The sequence below is a fragment of the Oryctolagus cuniculus genome, chromosome 12 (genome assembly GCF_964237555.1).
Source record: "Oryctolagus cuniculus chromosome 12, mOryCun1.1, whole genome shotgun sequence".
In the NCBI taxonomy this organism is placed as follows: domain Eukaryota; kingdom Metazoa; phylum Chordata; class Mammalia; order Lagomorpha; family Leporidae; genus Oryctolagus; species Oryctolagus cuniculus.
In genome coordinates this window covers 54,232,879-54,253,876 of record NC_091443.1, presented here as the reverse complement: position 1 = coordinate 54,253,876, position 20,998 = coordinate 54,232,879, and the positions used below count along the sequence as shown (strand labels likewise).

The 20,998-nt window shown below is 44.6% G+C and overlaps 1 protein-coding gene across 5 annotated transcripts; it reads left to right on the top strand.

The window, feature by feature from the left end:
- On the top strand, positions 1-15,775 carry RNASE10 (ribonuclease A family member 10 (inactive)). 5 transcript variants are annotated; one of them, XM_051822599.2, is made up of 4 exons: positions 14-140; positions 3,352-3,420; positions 7,860-7,950; positions 13,588-15,775. In XM_051822599.2, the coding sequence occupies exons 2-4, from the start codon at positions 3,412-3,414 to the stop codon at positions 14,241-14,243; spliced, it is 756 nt and encodes a 251-aa protein (XP_051678559.1). In that variant the 5' UTR covers positions 14-140; positions 3,352-3,411; the 3' UTR covers positions 14,244-15,775. The 5 variants fall into 5 exon arrangements, with proteins under 5 accessions (XP_069910047.1, XP_051678559.1, XP_069910046.1 ...); XM_070053946.1 differs by lacking the exon at positions 7,860-7,950 and having other exon boundaries at positions 1-140; XM_070053947.1 differs by lacking the exons at positions 14-140; positions 3,352-3,420 and adding an exon at positions 6,720-6,782.
- The last annotated feature ends 5,223 nt before the right edge of the window (positions 15,776-20,998 follow it).

Here is a 20,998-nt window from a genome sequence, read left to right as displayed (position 1 = left end):
TTAATTCCAAGTCAGGAATGTTTTGCCAACCTCATCCTGGCCTGAATGAGCCACAAGACTATACTTGCTACTTCTGCTCACCAAGCAAACATCTTTTCATGGTTCGGTCTCCCACTTGAGTCAGCGAGAGAATGTGTGGGGTAGGTTTGTTTTTCTCTGTGCATTTTTCAGTGTAGCTTTTGTTCATAGTTTTATTTGACCATTGGTGGGTGTGGATTAATACCATGAAGCTGAAGAACTCTGGGTGCACAGACAAAATCAAGTTTAGACCTGTGAGTTGAGGATCAGACCCGATGTGACCTGGGAAACTGTGCTGCTTGCACCTCTGAATTCCCTTCCTGGGTGGCCATGTGGCCTTTCTGAATGCCTGTGTCATCTCATCTCTGACTTATCAAGAAAAAGAATAGAACCTACAAACATAGTTTACAGACCCAGGACCCACCGGGAGGGGGGGGGGGGACTAGGAATAGCAAAAAGGGTCCTTGGTGATTAAACATTGGAGCCTACCAGTTTAGCTGGTATATCTCTTGACTTCAGAGGCTTTCTGCCAATTGGATTAAATGTAATTCCACTAAAACTCGTTTAGCCACTATGTCAAGTTGAAGTACCACATAGTGACAGTTGTTTGGATCTTTCTCTATGAAGTCCACTATTTCAGTTTTTGTAGTCATTATAAAAGAATTGTGTTATTATTACCTGCCAATAATATCAGAAATGGTCATCTTCCACTCTAGCAGATACACACACTCTTTCATACACACACTTCTTCTTCTTCTTTTTAATATTTATTTATTTATTTGAAAGGCAGAGTTACTGAGAGGCAGAGGCAGAAAGAGAGAGATCTTTAATCCTCTGGTTCACTTCCTAAATGGCTACAATGACCGGAGCTGGGCCAATCCAAAGCCAGGAGCTTCCTCCAGGCCTTCCACGCCAGTGTAGGGATCCAAACATGTGGGCCATCTTCTACTGTTTTCTCAGGCCATAGCAGAGAGCTGGATCAGAAGTGGAGCAGCCGGGTCTTGAACAATACCCTTATGGGATGCTGGCACTGCAGGCGGTGGCTTTACCCGCTGTACCACAGCACCAGCCCCTACACATTTCTTTGTCAGTATTCTTTCCTTCTCACTGTTAGTGTCAGGAATCATTGTATACCATAGCATAATACTCAGAGACTCTCATTGATGAGTTCCCCGACAGTCTATCTTCATATCACTTTTCTGTCTGCACTGGAACTTCCAAAAATACAGATTTTGAGTCAGATATAATTGAGTTCAAATGCTGACTGTGTCATTTACCTACCAGTAGTGTGATTTTGGGATTTTTCATGAGGTTCTTAGTGCTCTATTTCCACATTTACAGACTGAAGATAGAGCATCATTTACCCTACAGTGTTATGACTAGACAAGATAACGTAGGTAAAATGCATAACACAATTAATCACTGCTTTATAAATGGTAGCTATTATCTCTCTTCATCTCTCAGGGGCAATGATCCCATTATATGAAATTATCCTAAATTGATATTGCCTACAAGCACTATAAAACATGTTAAGCACAATTACATTTTTAAAAGTTAAAACAAGGGGGTTATTGTGTTTGGTGCATCAATCAAGACACCTATATCCCATATCATGGAACCTGGGCTTGAGTCTAGGCTCTGTTCTTTCTGGCACAGTCCTGGGCATTTGGGCAGTAAACCAACAGATGGGAGTTCTCCCTCTCTCTCTCTCTGTCTGCCTCTCAAATGAATGAATGAATGAATGAATAATAACTTCTAAAAAGGGAAAAAGTGGCTAAAGAAGAGGAAGGAATATATATCAAGTGATAAAATCTTACATAGTGTGACCAATTTGTAGGAGAGAGGTTTTCTGGTGTATGATGAGGGAGAAATCTCAAGAATCTTATGTCATCAGGTGGTTTTTAAGCTTATGGTTACTGTGTGCAACAATGCAGACTGGAAGATGAACAGAGCTCTTGTAGTCCAAAGGAGCAGTGTCCATTCTCTCTCCTGCTTCCTCTTTCCCAGGGCAGGGCTGACCCCCTGGCTCCAGATTCCCTCCAGAGTCAGTCACTGTGTGGGTCGGAGGATGAGAAGTAAGGGCCCAGTGCTTCTCACTTTCCTGTTGTCTCTCTTGTGTCTTGTACAGATTCCCCTGCACACACACAGACACACCCCTCCTGCCTCCTTCTCAGCTCTTAGGGATTCCATCCCCGTTGACTCATGGCAATCTCTGGCCCCCCCCCCGCCCAGGGCTCAGCTAAAGGGCCAGTGCGTGAGGCGGGGCTGATTTCCCAACACTCAGAGTGAAACACTGCCACTAGCACACGCCCCTCCCTTGGCTCACTCTTCCTTGAAATCTCCAAGGTTTTGCAAATCCCTTCTTAGGAAATCAGAGGTGGGACAGGGAGTGGTTTATCCTGGGTGCAAAAACTCAAAACAAAGCAGAAGCGCCTGAATTCACTGGTCTATCACTGCCTTCCTCACTAAGCCCCCGGACTTCCTTTGTGTAATTTCCTTCTCATTCAAGGCCTTTTTTCTTTCTCTCCTTCCTTCTTTCTTTTCGTTTCTCTCTCTCTCTCTCTCTCTCTCTCTCTCTTTCCTTCCTTCCTTCCTTTCTCTCTCTCTTTCTTTCTTTCTTTCTTTCTTTCTTTCTTTCTTTCTTTCTTTCTTTCTTTCTTTCTTTCTTTCTTTCTCTTTCTTCTTTCTGTTGTGGAAAATTTCAAGCATGCACTGAAATTGAAGAATATGATTTATCCCCAAGTGCCCATTATATGCAACTTCAAAACTAATAAACATTTGCCTATCTTGTTTCATCTCACTTCCCTATTTTATTATTTCCATTTATTTACTTCTTTCTGAAATATTTTAACCTGATTATGAGTTTATTTTTATTTTTTTTAAAGATCTATTTATTTATTTGAAAGGCAAAGAGACAGACAGGGAGGGAGAGGCAGAGATCTTCCATTTACTGGTTCATTTTCTAAATGGCTACAATGGCCAGGGAAACCAGGAGCTTGGAACTCCACATGGGTTTTCTATGTGGGTGGCAGGGACTCCTGCATGTGGGCCATCATCTGCTGCCTCTCCCGGGTGCACTAGCAGGAGGGTCATTTGAAGCGAAGGAGCCAGAACTCCAACTGGCACTCCAGATATGGGATGTGGGCTTCCTGTGTGGAGGTTTAACGCTGCTCCAACATCCACCTGGAATAGGCTTTAAAGTCTCTGTTATTTGCTATCATGAATTAAAAAAAAAAAAAAAAAAAAAAAAAAAGCTCAAGAAACTCCATCAGATTTCATCCCGTAAATTTCAGTGCATTTCTTTCTTCTCAAGATCTCCACATTTTCTTCCAGTTCTTGGCCTGTCGGGAAATGACCTTCCTCACCTCCTGCAAGGCTGGGGCCCTATGAGCCATGTCCCAGGTGAGTTTTTCTGAATGGACTTAGTAGGCGTTATTGGCTCATCATGGTTGATTAAATGAGCACGATTCTCTGGGTGGATGTTGCGGCTCAGCAGGTTAAGCTGCATCTGATGAGTGAACCAGTGGATGGAAGATTCTCTCTCTCTCCCTCTCTCTCTTTCTGTGTGTATGTGATTCTGCCTTTCAAATAAAAATAAATAAAAATTTAAAGTAGAATCTACTAATGTGTGAATTATATACAGAAAGTTTAAGAAGAAAGGAAAAATATTCCTTATATGTTTAGAATATTAAAACTATGTAACACTAAACAAGAACTTTAAAACAATATTCTTAGAGAAAGGCCTTCCTTTTTTCGTTGGTTCACCCCCTAAATGGTCGCTATGGCCTGCATGCTGCGCTGATCCGAAGCCAGGAGCCAGGTGCTTGCTCCTGGTCTCCCATGCAAGTGCAGCACCCAAGCACTTGGGCCATCTTCCACTGCACTCCCGGGCCACAGCAGAGAGCTGGACTGGAAGAGGAGCAACTGGGACAGAATCCAGTGCCCCATCTGGAACTAGAACCTGGGGTGCTGGTGCCGCAGGCAGAGGATTAGCCAAGTGAGCCATGGCACCAGCCAAAACAATATTCTAAACAAATAAACTATAGCTTTTTCTAATATTTCATTCAGTTATATATAATTAGTTCTTCTGTTGGAATTTGAGTTCATAGTTTCTTTTTTTTTTAATTAATTTATTTGAAAGCCACACAGAGAAGAGAAGGAGAAGCAGAGAGAGAGAAAGAGGTCTTCCCTCTGCTGGTTCACACCCCAACTGGTTGCAACAGCCGGAATTGCGCCAATCTGAAACCAGGAGCCAGAAGCTTCTTCTGGGTCTCCTATGCGGGTGCAGGAGCCCAAGGACTTGGGCCATCTTCTACTGCTTTCCCAGACCACAGCAGAGAGCTGGATTGGAAGTGGAACAGCCAGGACTCCAATCAGCGTCCATATGGGATACCGGCACTGCAGGTGGTGGCCTCACCTGCTATACCACAGTGCTGGCCCCTAGTTTATACTTTCATTTGAGTTCATATCTTTTTTTTTTTTTTTTTGACAGGCAGAGTGGACAGTGAGAGAGAGACAGAGAGAAAGGTCTTCCTTTGCTGTTGGTTCACCCTCCAATGGCCCTGCGGCCGGTGCACTGCGCTGATCCGAAGGCAGGAGCCAGGTGCTTCTCCTGGTCTCCCATGGGGTGCAGGGCCCAAGCACTTGGGCCATCCTCCACTGCACTCCCTGGCCATAGCAGAGAGCTGGCCTGGAAGAGGGGCAAAAAGGACAGAATCCGGCGCCCCGACCAGGACTAGAACCTGGTGTGCTGGCGCCGCTAGGTGGAGGATTAGCCTGTTGAGCCGCAGCGCTGGCCAGTTTATACCTTCATGAAACTGTCTTCTTTTTGATCAAAAAGTGTTCTGGAAATTTTGTCATTTCAGTGGTTTGGGCTGAGAGCTGTTTATGTGCTGTGAACTCAAAAGCGTGTATCCAAAATACGCTTTAAGGTGTCAATAGTTTAAAGTACCTGTTACAATTCCTTTTCCATGAAAGTCTGAAACTTTCCTTCTTTACTAAATGCACAAATTCCGGCCTGTAGTGTATAGCATAACCTTCAGGGAAACATTAGAATAAAACAAAAAGTATCTGTAGATGGTAAAGCTTTCAAATGGAAATGGTTACTGTTATTACTGATAATTTCACATGTGAAGGATTATGAAGGTTCATAATAAAAATAGGCAACTTACAAAGAAATTTGGTGTTCCTTTGGCATACAAAATGAGATAAGAAAATCATTTCAAAAATATTTTTAGCCAAAATGCCTCTGAAGACATTGAATGATTAAGCCTATTTGAAAGGAGGCAGTGAAGATTACTTACACCCATGATACACCAAGCATGATTTTTACAGAGGATGCTACCCAGACTGTCACTGAGCTGGCATCTTTTCTCACAGAGGGCTTTTGGCAAGAGATTCATGGGTTAGATGTGTCTGGGGGAACTCCTGTAGACATTACCGGTTCTGAAAGTTCCTGTGGCACCAAGAGTGGGGTGATTGTGCTCTGTTTTATTGCTCAAATCTTTTCTAATCAAAACTCCTCCAAGATTACAGAAGCTATCAAAATCACTCAGTTAGAAAGAACAAGACACAGTGCAGTAACTCCCCCAGAATGTGGGCCATTGAATGGACCCAGGACAAGGCAGGGCCTGAACAGGTGGAAACACAAATCAGGAACCACAGTAATTATACAGGGGATGAAAGGTGGTGAGAATGAAAGAGCTAGCCGATGTTAGGAAGACTGGGATGTATGGATTGTAAGAGGGTTATGTGAGTTCATTTTAGACATGTGGATTGTTATTCTTAGTAATAACTGGAAATATCCAGTTGTTCTCCAGACCCATAGGAAAATGATTCCTTCTTTTGTCAGGGTCTAGGCAGATAGTATAAGAGGAGGAGCAGGGGGGCCAGTGCTGTGGCTCACTTGGTTAATCCTCCGCCTGCGGTGCCAGCATCCCATATGGGCACCGGGTTCTAGTCCCGGCTGCTCCTCTTCCACTCCAGCTCTCTGCTGTGGCCCGGGAGGGCAATGGAGGATGGTCCAATTGCTTGGGCCCCTGCACCCATATGGGAGACCAGGAACAAGCACCTGGCTCCTGGCTTTGGATCGGCGTAGCTCCGGCTGTAGCGGCCATTTGTGGGGGTGAACCAACGAAAGGAAGACATTTCTCTCTGTCTCTCTCACTGTCTAACTCTGTCAAATAAATAAAAAAAAAAAAAAAAAAAAAAAAAAGAGGAGGAACAGAGCAGGTGTCAGCAGTTCAGGGATCATTCCTGTCCTGCCACCCACTATCTATGCGGCCTAAGACAAGTCACTTAATAGCTTGAGTTCCCAGTTTTATTGTAAAATGGGAGAAATGATTCTATTTCTTCTCGCCTGGCAGAGAAGTTCCAAGGGACACATGAAAATGAAACAAACTGTAAAGATATCTATTTAGGCTCCCAGAAAGACTAAGCAGTGCCTTTACATGAACTAGAAGAAAGGCCTTTCCCTCCGGCTGAAATCAACTCTGCTCCAGTTTGTTTAGGGGAATACAGGTTAGCTTTTGGTCTCTACTTACAGCCTTTACTGGCCGCCCTTGGACAAAGCATGACCTTCAGAATAGCACACAGTGTCATAAGGAAGCTTTCACCATCTAGACATTTGCTGACTGTCTTTAATGGGCTAAGTCACTCTGTGTTTGGTGGGTCTGAGTACATTCTTTCTAACCTTTGGCCACAATCAAGCATTCTAGAATCCTAATGGAGAACAATGTTGAGAACTGGGTTATCTCAAACAACAGGTTGGTCTCTGGGAAAATGTCCCCCTCCTCACCTTGAACTTTTGTGTAACTTGGTCGGGGGTGGGGGGGGGTGGCAGGTGAATAACAAAAATCCTGGAGGAAAAGATTGTGACTTATTTGAGATCCACAGCTGAGTTGCATTCCTTATAAAAACATTGATCAGCATCCTTTCTCTTTTTTTTTTTTTTTTTTTTTTTTTTGACAGGCAGAGTGGACAGTGAGAGAGAGAGACAGAGAGAAAGGTCTTCCTTTGCCGTTGGTTCACCCTCCAATGGCCACCATGGCCGTTGCGCTGTGGTCAGCGCACTGCGCTGATCCGAAGGCAGGAGCCAGGTGCTTCTCCTGGTCTCCCATGGGGTGCAGTACACAAGTACTTGGGCCATCCTCCACTGCACTCCCTGGCCACAGCAGAGAGCTGGCCTGGAAGAGGGGCAACCAGGACAGAATCCGGCGCCCCGACCAGGACTAGAACCCGGTGTGCCAGCGCTGCAAGGCGGAGGATTAGCCTAGTGAGCCACGGCGCCGGCCTTTTTCTCTTCTACTGTTCAATTGTCTTCCATCCCAAGACACTGCCTATAAGCAGATAGCCTCCAGCCCAAGACTGAGCTAGATTCAACTTCACCAGGCAGTAGCAGGTGCACCTGCAAAATGAAGAAACTCACAAGTGTGCAGTGTAGAAAGACTCCTGACCATTACTGATTTTTTTCAAACCAGTGGTTTTTAATCACAAAACCAGATATAACCTTTCAAGGTAAACATGTGTGCCCCTTCACTATCCTGAAGTGTAATTCATAAATGATAGATGTTATAACACACTTACATAGAAACCCAAGTAATCCCTTCTTAGAGTCTAAGCACTCAAAGTCATTGCCCCAGCACGTCTCTCTTTTCTCTCCTGCATTATCAGTTTTTATCTTACTGGGTATTAACTATCAACAAATAAGGTATTATTTTTCCACCTTAAAGACACACAAAATAAAATTTTAAAAAATTCTTTCCACACTCACTCTCATCTAGTCTCATTATTTTAGATACCTAGTTATATGTTGATATCTCCCAAATTTGTCTCTATTCCAGACTATTCTGAATTCTAGAACCCGAGAACCCTATATTCAACTGTCACTTGACATCTCAACTTGCACTTTTAGCTCAACATGGATGGGGCTGGGTAAGATGAGAAAAGATTGCAAAGTCTTGTATGCATATATATGTGTCTCTCTATTATGTAAAGTTTCTACAATGAGCATTTATCCTTCTGTTTTTTCAAAATGGTTATTTGTTTATTTTCATGTACCTGAAAGGGAGAGAGGGCGAGATCGTCCATCACCAAATGCCCGATGCAGCCCTGATAGTCCTTCCATGTCTTCCACACGGGTGGCAGTGGCCCAGGCACTTGAGCCAGTGTCTGCTGCCTCCTAGGATACATTATCAGGAAACTGCATTGGAAGCAGAAGAACCAGCACTCAGTCTTGCACTCTGGTATGGGACGCAGGCTTCCCAAGCATCAGCTTAACCTACTGTGCCACAATACCCACCCTAGCATTCATAGTTTAAATTTTTATTTAAAAATAATTCTATATTCATCAGAAGTTGCAAAGATAATACACAGCAGTGTCACGTACCCTTCACCAAGTTTCCTCCAGTGGCAACATTTTCCCTAACTATAGCATAATATCAAAATTAAGAAGCTGACATTAGCATAATAGGTGTATATAAGCTCTAAGTCATTTTATTACATGTGTTGACACATGTGACCATTTCTGCAAATAAAATATAGAACTATTCCATCACCACCCCTATCTGTCTTATAATACCTCTTTATAGGCACACCTACTTCCACCAAAAAAGCATCCGGCTGCCACTAATCTCTTTCCCATGTCATGTAAATGGACATGATATACATGGTCAATATATACATATTTTTCCTCACCATAATGCTTTGAAACCCATGCAGATTGTTGTGTGTATCAGTAGCTCATTCCCTTTTATCGCTGAGTAGTGTTCCATGGCACATTAATGTACCACAGCTTGTTTAACCCTTTACCTTCTGAAGAACATTTGGGTTGTTTACAGTATTCAACTATTATGAATTTTATCCAGGTACAAGTTTTCATGTGAACTTAGATTTTTACTTTTCCGAGTTAAATGCCCAAGAGTATAGTTGATTGCCAGGTTGTGTGATAAGTAAAAATTTAGTATTTTAAAGATCCACCAAACAATTTTCCAGAGTGGCTGTGATGTTTTATGTTGCCATGGTAGTAATGTATTGAGAGACTCTGCTTTTCTGCATCCTTGCCAGCATTTGGTATTTTCACTATTTTTTATTTCAGCCATCTGATAGATGTGTATTGTCCCCTCCAGTAGGTGGCCATGTGAAGTCTAGTGACCTTGGGCTCCTTGTGTGCCCAGTTTCATCTCCTGAACTCAGGGAGACTGACAGACTTTCTGTACCACATTCTTAAAGCTATCTTCATGAAATAAGCTCAGGGATTCATAGATCTCATCTTGTTTGCTTCTCATCTCTCATTGATCATTGTTCTACATTGTCTGATGTCTTGAAAATCTGTTGTTTCAGGTAATTTATTTTTCCAGGAGTTTTAGGTAAAATGCCATTTTGAGCCAAAGTGGAAGTCCATATTTTATATTTATTTATAATGAGAAGTAGCATATATACTTAGAATCTAAATTTTAGATGGATTGTCAACTTCCTAACCTCTCTCTCTCTCTCTGTTATTTACCTACTATCTATCTAAAATAAATTTTACTTACTTAGAAGTCAACAGTTTTTTTTAAGATTTATTTATTTCTATATTTGAAAGACAGAGTTATAGAGAGAGACAGAGACATAGAGAGAGAGAGAGAGGTCTTTCACCCAATGATTCACTCCCCAAATGGCTGCAAGGGCCAGAGCTGAGTCAGTTCAAAACCAGGAGCCAGGAGCTTCTTCTGGGTCTCCCACGTGGATGCAGGAGTCCAAAGACTTGGGTCATCTTCTACTGCTTTCCCAGGTACATTGGCAGGGAGCTGGATTGGAAGAGGAGCAGCCCGGACATATGGGATGCCGGTGCTGCAGGCCAGGGCTTTAACCGCTGCACCATAGTGCCGGCCCCTATTATTTTCAATTGTAAACATCAGCACTACAAAAAGTCAGCATGAAAGACTTTGTAGGACACAGGAGTAGCTCTCAGACCATCATTCAAAAACTCCTTCCTGAGTGAGCAAGGGAAATGACCTCCTAAATGACCTTGTTTATGTTTGGAGAGGATTTTTATAGTGCTCTGACCCTATCACAAGTACTTTTTTTTTTTTTTTTAAAGATTTATTTATTTATTTGAAAGAGTTACATGGAGAGAGAAGGAGAGGCAGAGAAAGAAAGGTCTTCCATCCGCTGGTTCACTCCCCAGTTGGCTGCAATGACTGGAGCTGCACCAATCCAAAGCCAAGAGCCAGGAGCTTCTTCTGGGTCTCCCATGAGGGTGCAGGGGCCCAGGGACTTGGGCCATCTGCTGCTGCTTTCCCAGGCCATAGCAGAGAGCTGGATTGGAAATGGAGCTGCTAGGACTTGAACCGGCACCCATTTGAGATACCAGCACTGCAGGTGACAGCTTTACCCGCTACATCATAGTGCCAGCGCCTCATGAGTACTTTTAAAAATATTGTCTCAGGATGTCAGCTGTGACTAAAGAAGTGAACCTTAGAATCAACATTGAAACCCTGCTGGTTTTATCACCCAGGCCATAGGGACTGACAATGGGAGTGCTGCTTTGGGCAGTCTCTTCCTGGGGCTAAATGATCACTATTTGCAAAATCTGGGTCTTCTTACAGGAAGGTGGGCACTGGCTGGGAAGTGGAGAGTGGAGGGATGGAAAAAGTAAAATTATATGAAGATTCACGATGACTGAGCTACTCCAAATCTTCAAATGGTGTCATGACAGTTGTCAAATGTGGAAAGCAGAATAGCCGTATTAGAGAGGCAACCCAAAGAAAAGCTACAGTCTCGACATTCCAGGAATGATGGAAAGGCTTAAAGGAGTACGCATGGGCAATTTAAGAACATGACTGGGTTCGAAAGCCATGCACAAGGTCCACCTGCTGTTAACCACAGGGTGGTGGGTGTAACTCAGGAGTGGAGCGACTGACCCAAGAAATAAAACTGCAGTTTACCTGGCTGGAGACATTTCCTGTCTTGGCTGTCTACATTTTTCTCATTGCCTAAATAGCCTTACTTCAAAACAGTTGTGGGAGTAGAACTGGGGAGTTGGCTGAGTGCGTTTGTTCAGCGCTGAGTAAGAGCTGAGGGGGAGTGGGCTTTAGAAGTGAGTGTTTAAGAGCACACGGACCACTAGGAGATGACCACCTTCTGCACACCAGCGTCCAGGGCATTGCTAACAGAGAGGAAAACCTGGGAGGGAAGAACTTGGGGAACAGGTGTGCACAAGAATCTCTGAGGATACGTAGGTGTGTAGGTAAGTCAGCAGTGTCGAGTGCCACAGGAACCAATGGGAGGTTCTCTTTCAAAATTAAAAAAAAAATTAATATCTTTAAGTCTGTAGAAAATTTATAATAACAATACAAGGAATTTCTGAGTATTCTTTATTTCTAAAAACATTTTTAAAAATTTATTTGAGGGGCCGGCGCTGTGGTGCAGCGGGCTAACACCCTGGCCTGAAGCGCTGGCATCCCATATGGGTGCTGGTTCTAATCCCAGCTGCTCCTCTTCCAATCCAGCTCTCTGCTATGGCCTGGAATAGCAGTAGAGGATGGCCCAAGTCTTTGGGCCCCTGCACCCATGTGGGAGACCTAGAAGAAGCTCCTGGCTCCTGGCTTTAGAAAGGTGCAGCTCCGGCCATTGCGGCCATCTGGGGAATGAACCAGCGGATGGAGGACCTCTCTCTCTGTCTCTCTCTGTAATTCTGTCTTTCAAGTAAATAAAAAATTAATCTTAAAAAAATTTATTTGAAAGGAAGAGTTACAAAGAAAGAGAGGGAGATACAGAAAGGTTCTCCATCCACTGGTTCACTCCCCAGATGGCCGCAATGGCCGGAGATGCGCTGATCTGAAGCCAGGAGCCAGGAGCTTCTTCCAAGTCTCCCACACAGGTGCAGGGACCCAAGTGCTTGGGCCAGCTTCTGCTGCTTTCCCAGGCCATTAGCAGAGAGCTGGATCAGAAGAGGAGCAGCTGGGACTTGAACCAGCAATCGTGTGGGATGCCAACGCTGTACGCAAAGGCTTAACCTACTACGCCACAGTGCTGGTCCCTTAAAGTCTTTTTGTTACTGATTTATTGTCTTAAAACCTTATTTTTATTTTATTTAAAAGAGAGAGAGAGATCTTTCTGTTGGTTCACTCCTCAAATATCAACAACTGGGCTGTACCAGGCTGAAGCCAGGAGCCACAAGTTTCATCCAGGTCTCACATGGGTAGCAGGGATCCAAGCACTTGGGCTGTCCTCTGCTACTTTTTCCAAGTTACTAGCAGGGAGCTGGATCAGAAGTGGAGTAACTGAGACATGAACCAGCGCCTGTATGGGATGTCAGCTTCTCAGGCAGCAGCTTTTACCTGCTGGGTCACAAAGCTGGCTCCTGCTTTTTCAGTTCTTCAAAAGAATTTCTTAGAGGTAGAGAGTAACTGACACTTGAATGAGCAAATGTAAATTTGGCATAAAAATAGAGAGAGTAAAAAAAATAGAGAGATGGCCTCCAGTTGGTAATTCTAGTCCTTTTCTGAGAATAAGACTTTCTACAAGAATTTCTCTGTGCTCACTTGCCTTCTCATCAATTCTATTTGATTATTTGGAAATAGTCTCTTTTAAAAAAAATTTTTTTTTATTTGTTTGTTTATTTGAAGCACAGAATGACAGGGCGGGGGTGTGGGAGGAAGAGAGAGAGAGAGAGAGAGAGAGGTGTTCCCTATGTTGGTTCATTTCCCAACAGCCAGGGTTAGGGCAATTTAAAATAAGGAGCCAGAAGCCAGGAGCCACAAGCTCCATCCAGGTCTCCCACTTGGATGGTAGAGACCCAAGCACTTGAGCCATCGCCTGTTGCCTCCCACATGCATTCGCAGGGAGCTGGATCAGGCACAGCAGATTAAGCCACTGTCTGTGACCCAGCATCCTGTATGAATGCAGATTCAAGTCCCAGCTGCTCCACTTTCAATCCAGTTTCTTCCTAATGCACCTGGGAAGGCAACAGAAGATGGTCCAAGTGCTTGGGCCCTTGCCACCCACATGGGACACCTGGGTGGAGTTCCCGGCTCCTCGCTCCTGGCTACTGGCCACTGCAGCCATTTGGAACGTGAATCAGTGGATGGAAGATCTCTGTCTCTTCCTTTCTCTTTCTGTAACTCTGCCTTTCAAATAAATGAATCTTAAAAAAAAAAAAAAAAAAAAAAAAAAAAAAAAAAACACAAAGTAGCTGAGACTCAAATCATTCATTCTGCTATGGGATACAGGTGTCTTAAGTGGCAGCTTAACCAGCTGTCCACACGGCTCACCCCCTTGGAAAGAATTTCTGTTTAGGCATTAGAATCAACTCTGCTCAGTAATTCCCCATATTTAACACAATTTAATAACTGCTTCTCCTGGCCTTATCTCCCATCTTTAGGAGCCACACCTCACTGCACAGCAAGCAAGGGATGTGATAGGAAGGAATAAGAGAAACAGGGAAAAAATGGGAGAAGGGCGGAGGAACTCCCAAGGCAGGAGAGCCTCCGGGACTACGCTGTGGGGTTTAGGTAGACTATGGGCTCTACTGCAATCAGTTTTCCTCTTAAAGTCATACACTTCCATCTCCCTCTCCCCTTCCAGCCAAAATGAAGCTGACTCTGGCACAGATCTTCTTCATGCTACTGCTGCTGCTTCTGGGCCTGGGGATGGGCCTGGGGCTGGGTCTTCGCATGGCCGCAGCCGTCCTGGAGGACAGCAGCCAGTCGCTGGAAGAGTTTTGGTCCGGTGACTTTCAGGACAGAGCTGAGGCCATTGAGAAGGCAAAGAGCGCCCGAACCACAGAAACCCCTGTGCTTAGCAACAATGAAGTAGAGCAGTCTGGCTGGCAAGAAGACAGCATCCTCGGCGAAGATGAGGTTGCAGGAAACAAGGTGCCCAGAGCGGGGACCCCTTCTCGGGGCAATAAAGAGTATCTGCGGTTTGACTTGCTCTACAGGGAATGCAACACCCTGATGGCAGAGAAGGTGAAGGAGAGCAATCGCAGCTGCATAACACAGTACATCTTCATCCACGAGGAACCAAAAACGGTCAAAGCTGTCTGTAGCAGTCCTGCTGTTGCCTGTGAGTTCATGAAGGGCAAATGTCACAAAAGCCCCCGGCCTTTTGATTTGACATTCTGCAAGTTATCCAAACCAGGCCAACTTACCCCTCACTGCAATTATCACACTTTTGTTCTGGAAAAGCACATTTTTATAACCTGCAATGACCAGAAGATCCAGATAGCATCCGGACAATGAGCAGCTCATCGCTCCTCTCTCTTGGCCGTCTCCCCTTCTTCCCCTTCCAATTCCTCTCTCACGTAGCTCTCCTCCTCTTACAGATTCTGCAGAGTAGGTTCTGGGAAGAGAGGATGCACTACATCTTATCATTCTCTCCTGAAAATATAACTCTTCTTTGCCTTAGAGTCACCCAGCTTGTATTTTCTTCCAGGGATTAGAGGTGGCAGAGGAGGGCGATGGGCCTGGTTTCACTAGGTTCTCTGTCTCTCTCCCTGCCTATTGCCTGTCTGGGGAAGGGATGCACAAAGAGCTGCCCTGGTCCCACCCAGTCTTGGTCATCAGCCCGCCCTCTGGCCTGAGTTTGCCTTTGGGTGTGGTCTGGAAGAGTCCACAAGGCCTTTCCTGCTGCCCACCCTGAGCTTCCATGGCAACCACAGAAGACATCTCTGCTTTGCGCAATTGCACTTCTCCTCCGTGTGTTCGGTCACACTGACTCTATGCCTGAGTGCGTCTGGATAACCATGTGGATCAGGTTTTCTTTCTCTGAGCCTGGAAAAACTGCAAGGCCCAGGTTGGGGAGTCTGCTGATAATGTGCTGTGGGGCGCGGACCAAGATAGAACACGCGCTGGGACAGAGAGCTTTCTCCCCCGCTCTTCACCTTCTCGTTCCTTCTTTTTCTCGCAGTCTCCTTGACTTCCCTGTCCTGCCTGCCCCCTTTCCTCTGTTTCTTCCCCCAACCCCTTTCTCCCCTTGGTTCTCCTCTTCCTCTTCCTTTTCTTTTGAGACCCCGCCTGACCTTTCTCTAAGCCTTTCAGAGATCTGTTCAGTCAATACTGGTCACTTGTGCCGTGCCAGGTAGACAGATATTGGTCCTTCATTCAGAGTCTCCCGCGGGGGTTCGGGAGGGAGTATGGGTCAGGAGAGTGAGGTGGGGGTTGAGGGAGGAGTCCCAGATTAGGTCTAAAAAGTAGAATCGTGCCTACATCAGAAGCTCAGCGGGATGTGGAATCAGTAGGTTGGAGGGGAATTCCTATTTGCATTCCGCGTCTTTCCCTCTCTGTTTATCTGGAGAACAAGGATGTTGGTGAGAGAATCATCTCAGCAGAGAAAATATTGAATCTGTTCAAGGAGGGGAAAAGCCATGGGGCTGAATAAACAGAGGGTACAGGTGGCTTCCATCACCCTGTTTCCTCTAAATTCGAATAGCTCCAGGAGTAGCAGGAGCTGCCATGTGGTTCAGCAGTTAGGATACAGCTTGGGATGCTGACATCCTATATGGAAGTGCCTGGCTTTGAGTCCTGTCTCTGCTTCCGATCCAGCTGCCTGTGAATGGGCGTCCCGGGAGGCAGCAGATGACAGCTCAAGTACTTCGGAGCCTCAAGTGGAGCTCCTGGCTCCTGGTTTGGGCCTGGCCCAGCCCCAGCTGTTGTGGGCTTTTGAGGGAGGGAATCAGAGGATGGAAGTTCTCTCTCTCTCTCTCTCTCTCTCTCTCTCTCTCTCTGTCACTCTACCTTTAAAATAAATAAATAAATATTGGCAAAAAAGAAAAGAGAAGTAATTCAGGGTCTGTAGTTATTTTTTGAAAGTGTACTTGGACATGCATGGGGCAGGGGGACATCTGTGAAAGTGGCTATCAGAATTCGCTGTGGGATTTGATTTTGAGATCTCCTCCCCTCTAAGGCTTTTCTCTGCCTCACCTTCCTAGACCGTAAAAGTCCCCAAGAGTCAAGGACACACATGCTTGGGAGACTGGAGGGAAGAAAGAGTCTGGTTTACTTTGAGCTGACTTTTAATTGCCCATTTTCCCCCTTCATTTATTCCATAATGTCCTTTTCTTTCCTATTCTTGCTGGCGGGCAATCACTTGAATATATTGTCTCATATCCTCCCAGACTTCCTGCATTCAGTATTTGCCTTTCCACCTCTGATTCAGCGCTCCAGGCAGTGACCTATTGGGAGCCATGCTGTTAGGCAGGAAGTGTGTCTGCACACGTGGGCTGCTCTGACATTTAGACATGGGTGGAGGAGTGACAGGAGGTGTTGACATGACCAAGGCAAATTTCTACTCTTCCTGGTGGAGAACCCCTCCCTGAAGAAACAAGATTGTCCACGGCAAGAGAGCATAGGAGTAGGGGAGGAGGGGAGGAAAGAACAGATTTGCAGAGAAAATCAGTGCTATTAGGAATTTGTCTGACAGGTAAACCAAGGGCATTAGGAATGGCAATGGAATGTGAAAGCGCTTCAAGTCTGACTTCTTGTTAACCAAAGCTGAAGGAGTCACAGGGTCAACCCTCAAGAGACTAGCATTAGCCAGGGAGCAAAGCCTACATTCTCTAACTTGTGGATATATATGGCTGCCTCCTCTCACAGTTTTCCACCACTTCTCTCCCTAAGGATTCCCACACGGGTTCCAGTGAGTCTCCTACCTCCCTCTCCGGGTCACCTGTTTGGATAAATTCCAGTAGTCAGACTTATCAGACCATAGAGACTATCACCGGAAAGAAAGTTACAAAATACTCTACAGGCTCCTAGTGGCTCAAGCAGGAAAAAACAGCCTCTGTGGGGTTTCCTGCCTCCCAGGGACAGAAAATTAACTCATGGCAGCCCAAATTCTGCTGAATTCACAAAACTTTCGCCATTTTTAAAAAAGATGTATTTATTTATTTGAAAGGCAGAGTTACAGAGATAGAGAGAGAGAATCTTCCATCCACTGGTTCACTCCCCAAATGGCCACAATGGCCTGGGCTGAACCAAGCCAAGTCCAGGAGACTAGTACTCCATCCTGGTCTCCCACATGGATGGCAGGGATTCAAAGACTTAGGCCATCTTCACTGCTTTCCCAACAGCATTACGAGGGAGCTGGAGTGGAAGTGGGGCAGCCACTCATATAGGATGCCAGTGTCTAGGCAGATCCTTAACTCACGATGCCACAATGCCAGCCCCCAGGTCTCTTTTTCTATGGATTATCCTACATCTTTGTTGATAAATTGCTATACTTCACTTGTATCCCTTAATTTTGTAATGTATTTATAAAACAAATTATTTATATGGATAACACTCACCCCTCCTGCCCCCCCCCCATTTGGCCCAAGGGCACAGACACCCACCCAGCTCAGCTTGTAGCTAAATCTAGGTAGTGTCTTCAGTTTCAAGTGCTTACCAGGCTCTTGATGTGGACTTTCCTCCCAAGCCCCTCATGTGTTCACTCTCACCAAGAAAAGCAAACTGAGCTGGACTTCATCCCTTCTCCTTCCCAAGGTGATGAAGTTATCTGCTGGAGACTCATTCTTGGTGGGATTGAAAGGGACTCCAAGGGGCGAATTATTGCTATTTTCAGTAATTCTTTGATATAGTAGCTTTTTTATGTTCACGCCTCTTCACCCTGTACACTACGCATAGGACTACCGTTTTCTGCTCTTCAAATGTGCAGACTAGGCTCCAATTAGTTTGCAGAAAGTGATTCAGATTGTGCAAATAATACCTCTAGGAGCAGTTGGGCTGGTTCTTTATTAGAATTATGATTCAGAAACTAGGTAAACATTCGATTTACAGGAAGAGGAACATGGTGACATGAAGTCAAAGCAAAAAGATCAAACAGGAAAACATGAGTGCTTAGTCAAGCATAATTGTCTATTACATGTTTATATGGATTTGAGGAGGCTCTGGGATGCCCCACTGTTCGACAATGTCAGCTCTCCAGCAGTACCATGAGGCTAGTGCCTAGCATTATATGTTTATACACTCATTGTGCAGCCCTACACACAGAGCATAAAAGTAATCTCAAAAAATTGCAATTTTCAGCACCTTTATGAAGTGACAAGAAAAAGAGCAAAATAGCCCTTATTCTATAAATGATTTTGTGTGAGTTTGGCACTGTGCTATTATTACTGGGTGTACTTTCCTTTTTTAAAAAGAAACATTGCATCTATGTTGGTATCATATGACAAATGAGACCCAGAAGGGTTGATGTGATAGGAAGAGGGGAGGTGATCTTGTTCAAGCCAGCACTGGGCACTGCTCTGGTGGGCTGGTGTGGATAAGGGCCACTGTAGAACAAGCAATCGAATTAGGGTACTAAAGTCGTAAGAATGCATTTCTAAGGTTAAAGACAGAGTACTCAAGGAGTCAGAGGACAACGATAGATTTCTTTTCTTTTTTTAAGATTTATTTATTTTTTGAAAGGCAGTGTTACAGAGAGGCAGAGGCAGAGAGAGAGAGAGAGAGAGAGAGAGAGAGTTCTTCTATTTGATGGTTCACTCCCCCAGATAGCCACAACAGCCAGAGCCATGCCAATCTGAAGCCAAGAGCCAGGAGCTTCTTCTGAGTCTCCCACGCAGGTGCAGGGGCCCAAGGACTTGGGTTATCTTTTACTGCTTTCCCAGGCCATAGCAGAGAGCTGAATCAGAAGTGGAGCAGCTGGAACTTGAACCAGTGCCTTTGTGGGAGCCAGCAATGTAGGCGGTGGCTTTACCCAATAGGCCACAGCATTGGTCCCTAAATAAATAAATCTTTAAAAACAAACGAATGTCAGTGTAACATAAATCAGTTAAGCACATGATGTATGGAGCTTCACATCACAGGAAGGCAGCCATGCAAGGATTGGGTTGAAGCCCTAGTTCTAACATTTATTAGCTGATCATGGGAAAACAACCTCTCTGGTTCATGCTTATCAGTAAATGAGTATATCCTTAGTAGAGCTAACACAATGCCTTGTATATGAATCAAACTGAACTCACTTTTTTTTTTTCTTTTTGGTATGGCCTGTTCTCAAATATAATAACCCTTGACCTTTTGTGGTCCTTTTACAGTCATTATCATGCCAGAGAAAGGTGAACCAAATCTCCTGGCTCAAGGATGTTATCACTACACCATATGTCCAACTTTCCTCTTTGGAGTATAGTCAGCCAATTCTATTCAGTATCTGGGACTCTAGATAACAGCTTCATGGTTTTTAGTTATTGTGGTAGCTTTAAAATTTGTTCACACTTTTGTTGATACTCTTCCCTTCAAAAGGTGAGCGTGGATATACTCAGAAGTGATTTATATATAATGTTGTGGCATAGCAGGTAAAGCCGTCGCCTGCAGTGCCGGCATCCCATGTGGGCACCAGTTCAAGTCCCAGCTGCTCCACTTCTGATCCAGCTATCTGCTATGGCCTGGGAAAGAAGTGGAAGATGGCCCAAGTCCTTGGGCCAATGCACCCACGTGGGAGACCTGGAAGAAGCTCCTGGCTCCTGGCTTCGGATTGGCACAGCTCCAGCTGTTGTGGCCAACAGGGGAGTGAACCAGCAGATGGAAGACCTCTCTCTCTCTCTCTCTCTCTCTCTCTGCCTCTCCTTCTCTCTCTGTATAACTCTGATTTTTGAATAAATAAATAAATTTAAAAAAAAAAGAAAGAAAGGCAAAGTTACACACACACACACACACACAGAAAGAGAGAGAGAGAGAGAGAGAGAGAGAGAGAGAGAGAGGTCTTCCAATTGCTGGTTTACTCTCCAAATGGCCATAACAGCCAGGGCTGGTCCAGGCCCAAGTCAGGAGCCAGGAATTCATCTGGGTCTACCACATGGGTCGCAGAGGCCCAAGCATTTGGGTCATTTTCTGCTGATTTCCCAGGCACATTAGCAGGGAGCTGGATCATACATGGCACAGCCAGTGCCCATGTGGGATGCCAGTATCGCAGGTAGCAGCTCAATGAGCTATGCCACATTGCTGGCCCTACCTCTTCTCTCATGTTCTTACTCACATAACTTGCTCTGGAGTAATTTTTTTTTTTTTCTAAAGATGTATTTATTTATATGAAGGGCAGAGTCAGAGAAAGACAGAGAGAGAACAAGATCTTCCATCTGCTGATTTACTCCCCAAGTGGCTACAATGGCTAGAGTTGGGCTGATCCTAAGCCAGGAGCCAAGAGCTTCCTCTGGGTCTCCCACGTTGGTGGTAGAGGCCCAAGGACTTGGACCATCCTCCGCTGCTTTCCCAGGCCATCAGCAGGTAGCTGGATCAGAAGTGGAGCAGCTGGGACTCAGGCCGGCATCCATATGGGTTACAATGCCATGAGAACATTCAAGCAGCACTATGGAAAGACCCATGTAGTGAAGAGCTGAAATCTTCTGCCAATACCAAGAAGGAACTAAGGACTCTTCCCAAAGACCATGTGGATGAACCATCTTGGAAAGGGGATGCTCTGACCATAGTCAAGGCTTCAGATGATTAAAGCCCTGGCTGACATCTTGACTACAAATTTGTGGAAGACCCTGAACCAAAACCACTCAATTAGCTTCCAAACTCCTGACCTTTAGAAACTATAACGATGAATATTGTTGCTTTAAGCTGCTAAATTTGGAATGCTTTGTTTCACAGCAGTAGATAATGAATGTAGTTATGAACTGCAAGATTTCCTGCCCTGGAGTGATTCATTGTGTTTTTTTTTTTTTATTAAATTCTGTTCACAATCTTTCTTTTCTTTTTTTTTTTTTTTTTGGAGGAAGTGTATTTTTTTCCCAAAGACCATTTATTTAAGGAATACAAACTTCATGCATTTCATAAATACAACTTTAGGAGCTTTCTTTCTCTATCTGGGAACTTCCCCAAATTTTTACCCTCTTCCCCCCCCCAACTAATAATAATGAGCCTAATAGCTTAGTTAAGAACCATAGAATGTCTTCATTTCTATGGCATCCATAAGTTTTTAAAATGAATTTGCTTTCAAGCTATCTTCAGAAATGTTAAAGATTATTGTTTATTCTTATTATAGAAATCTCTGAAACAAA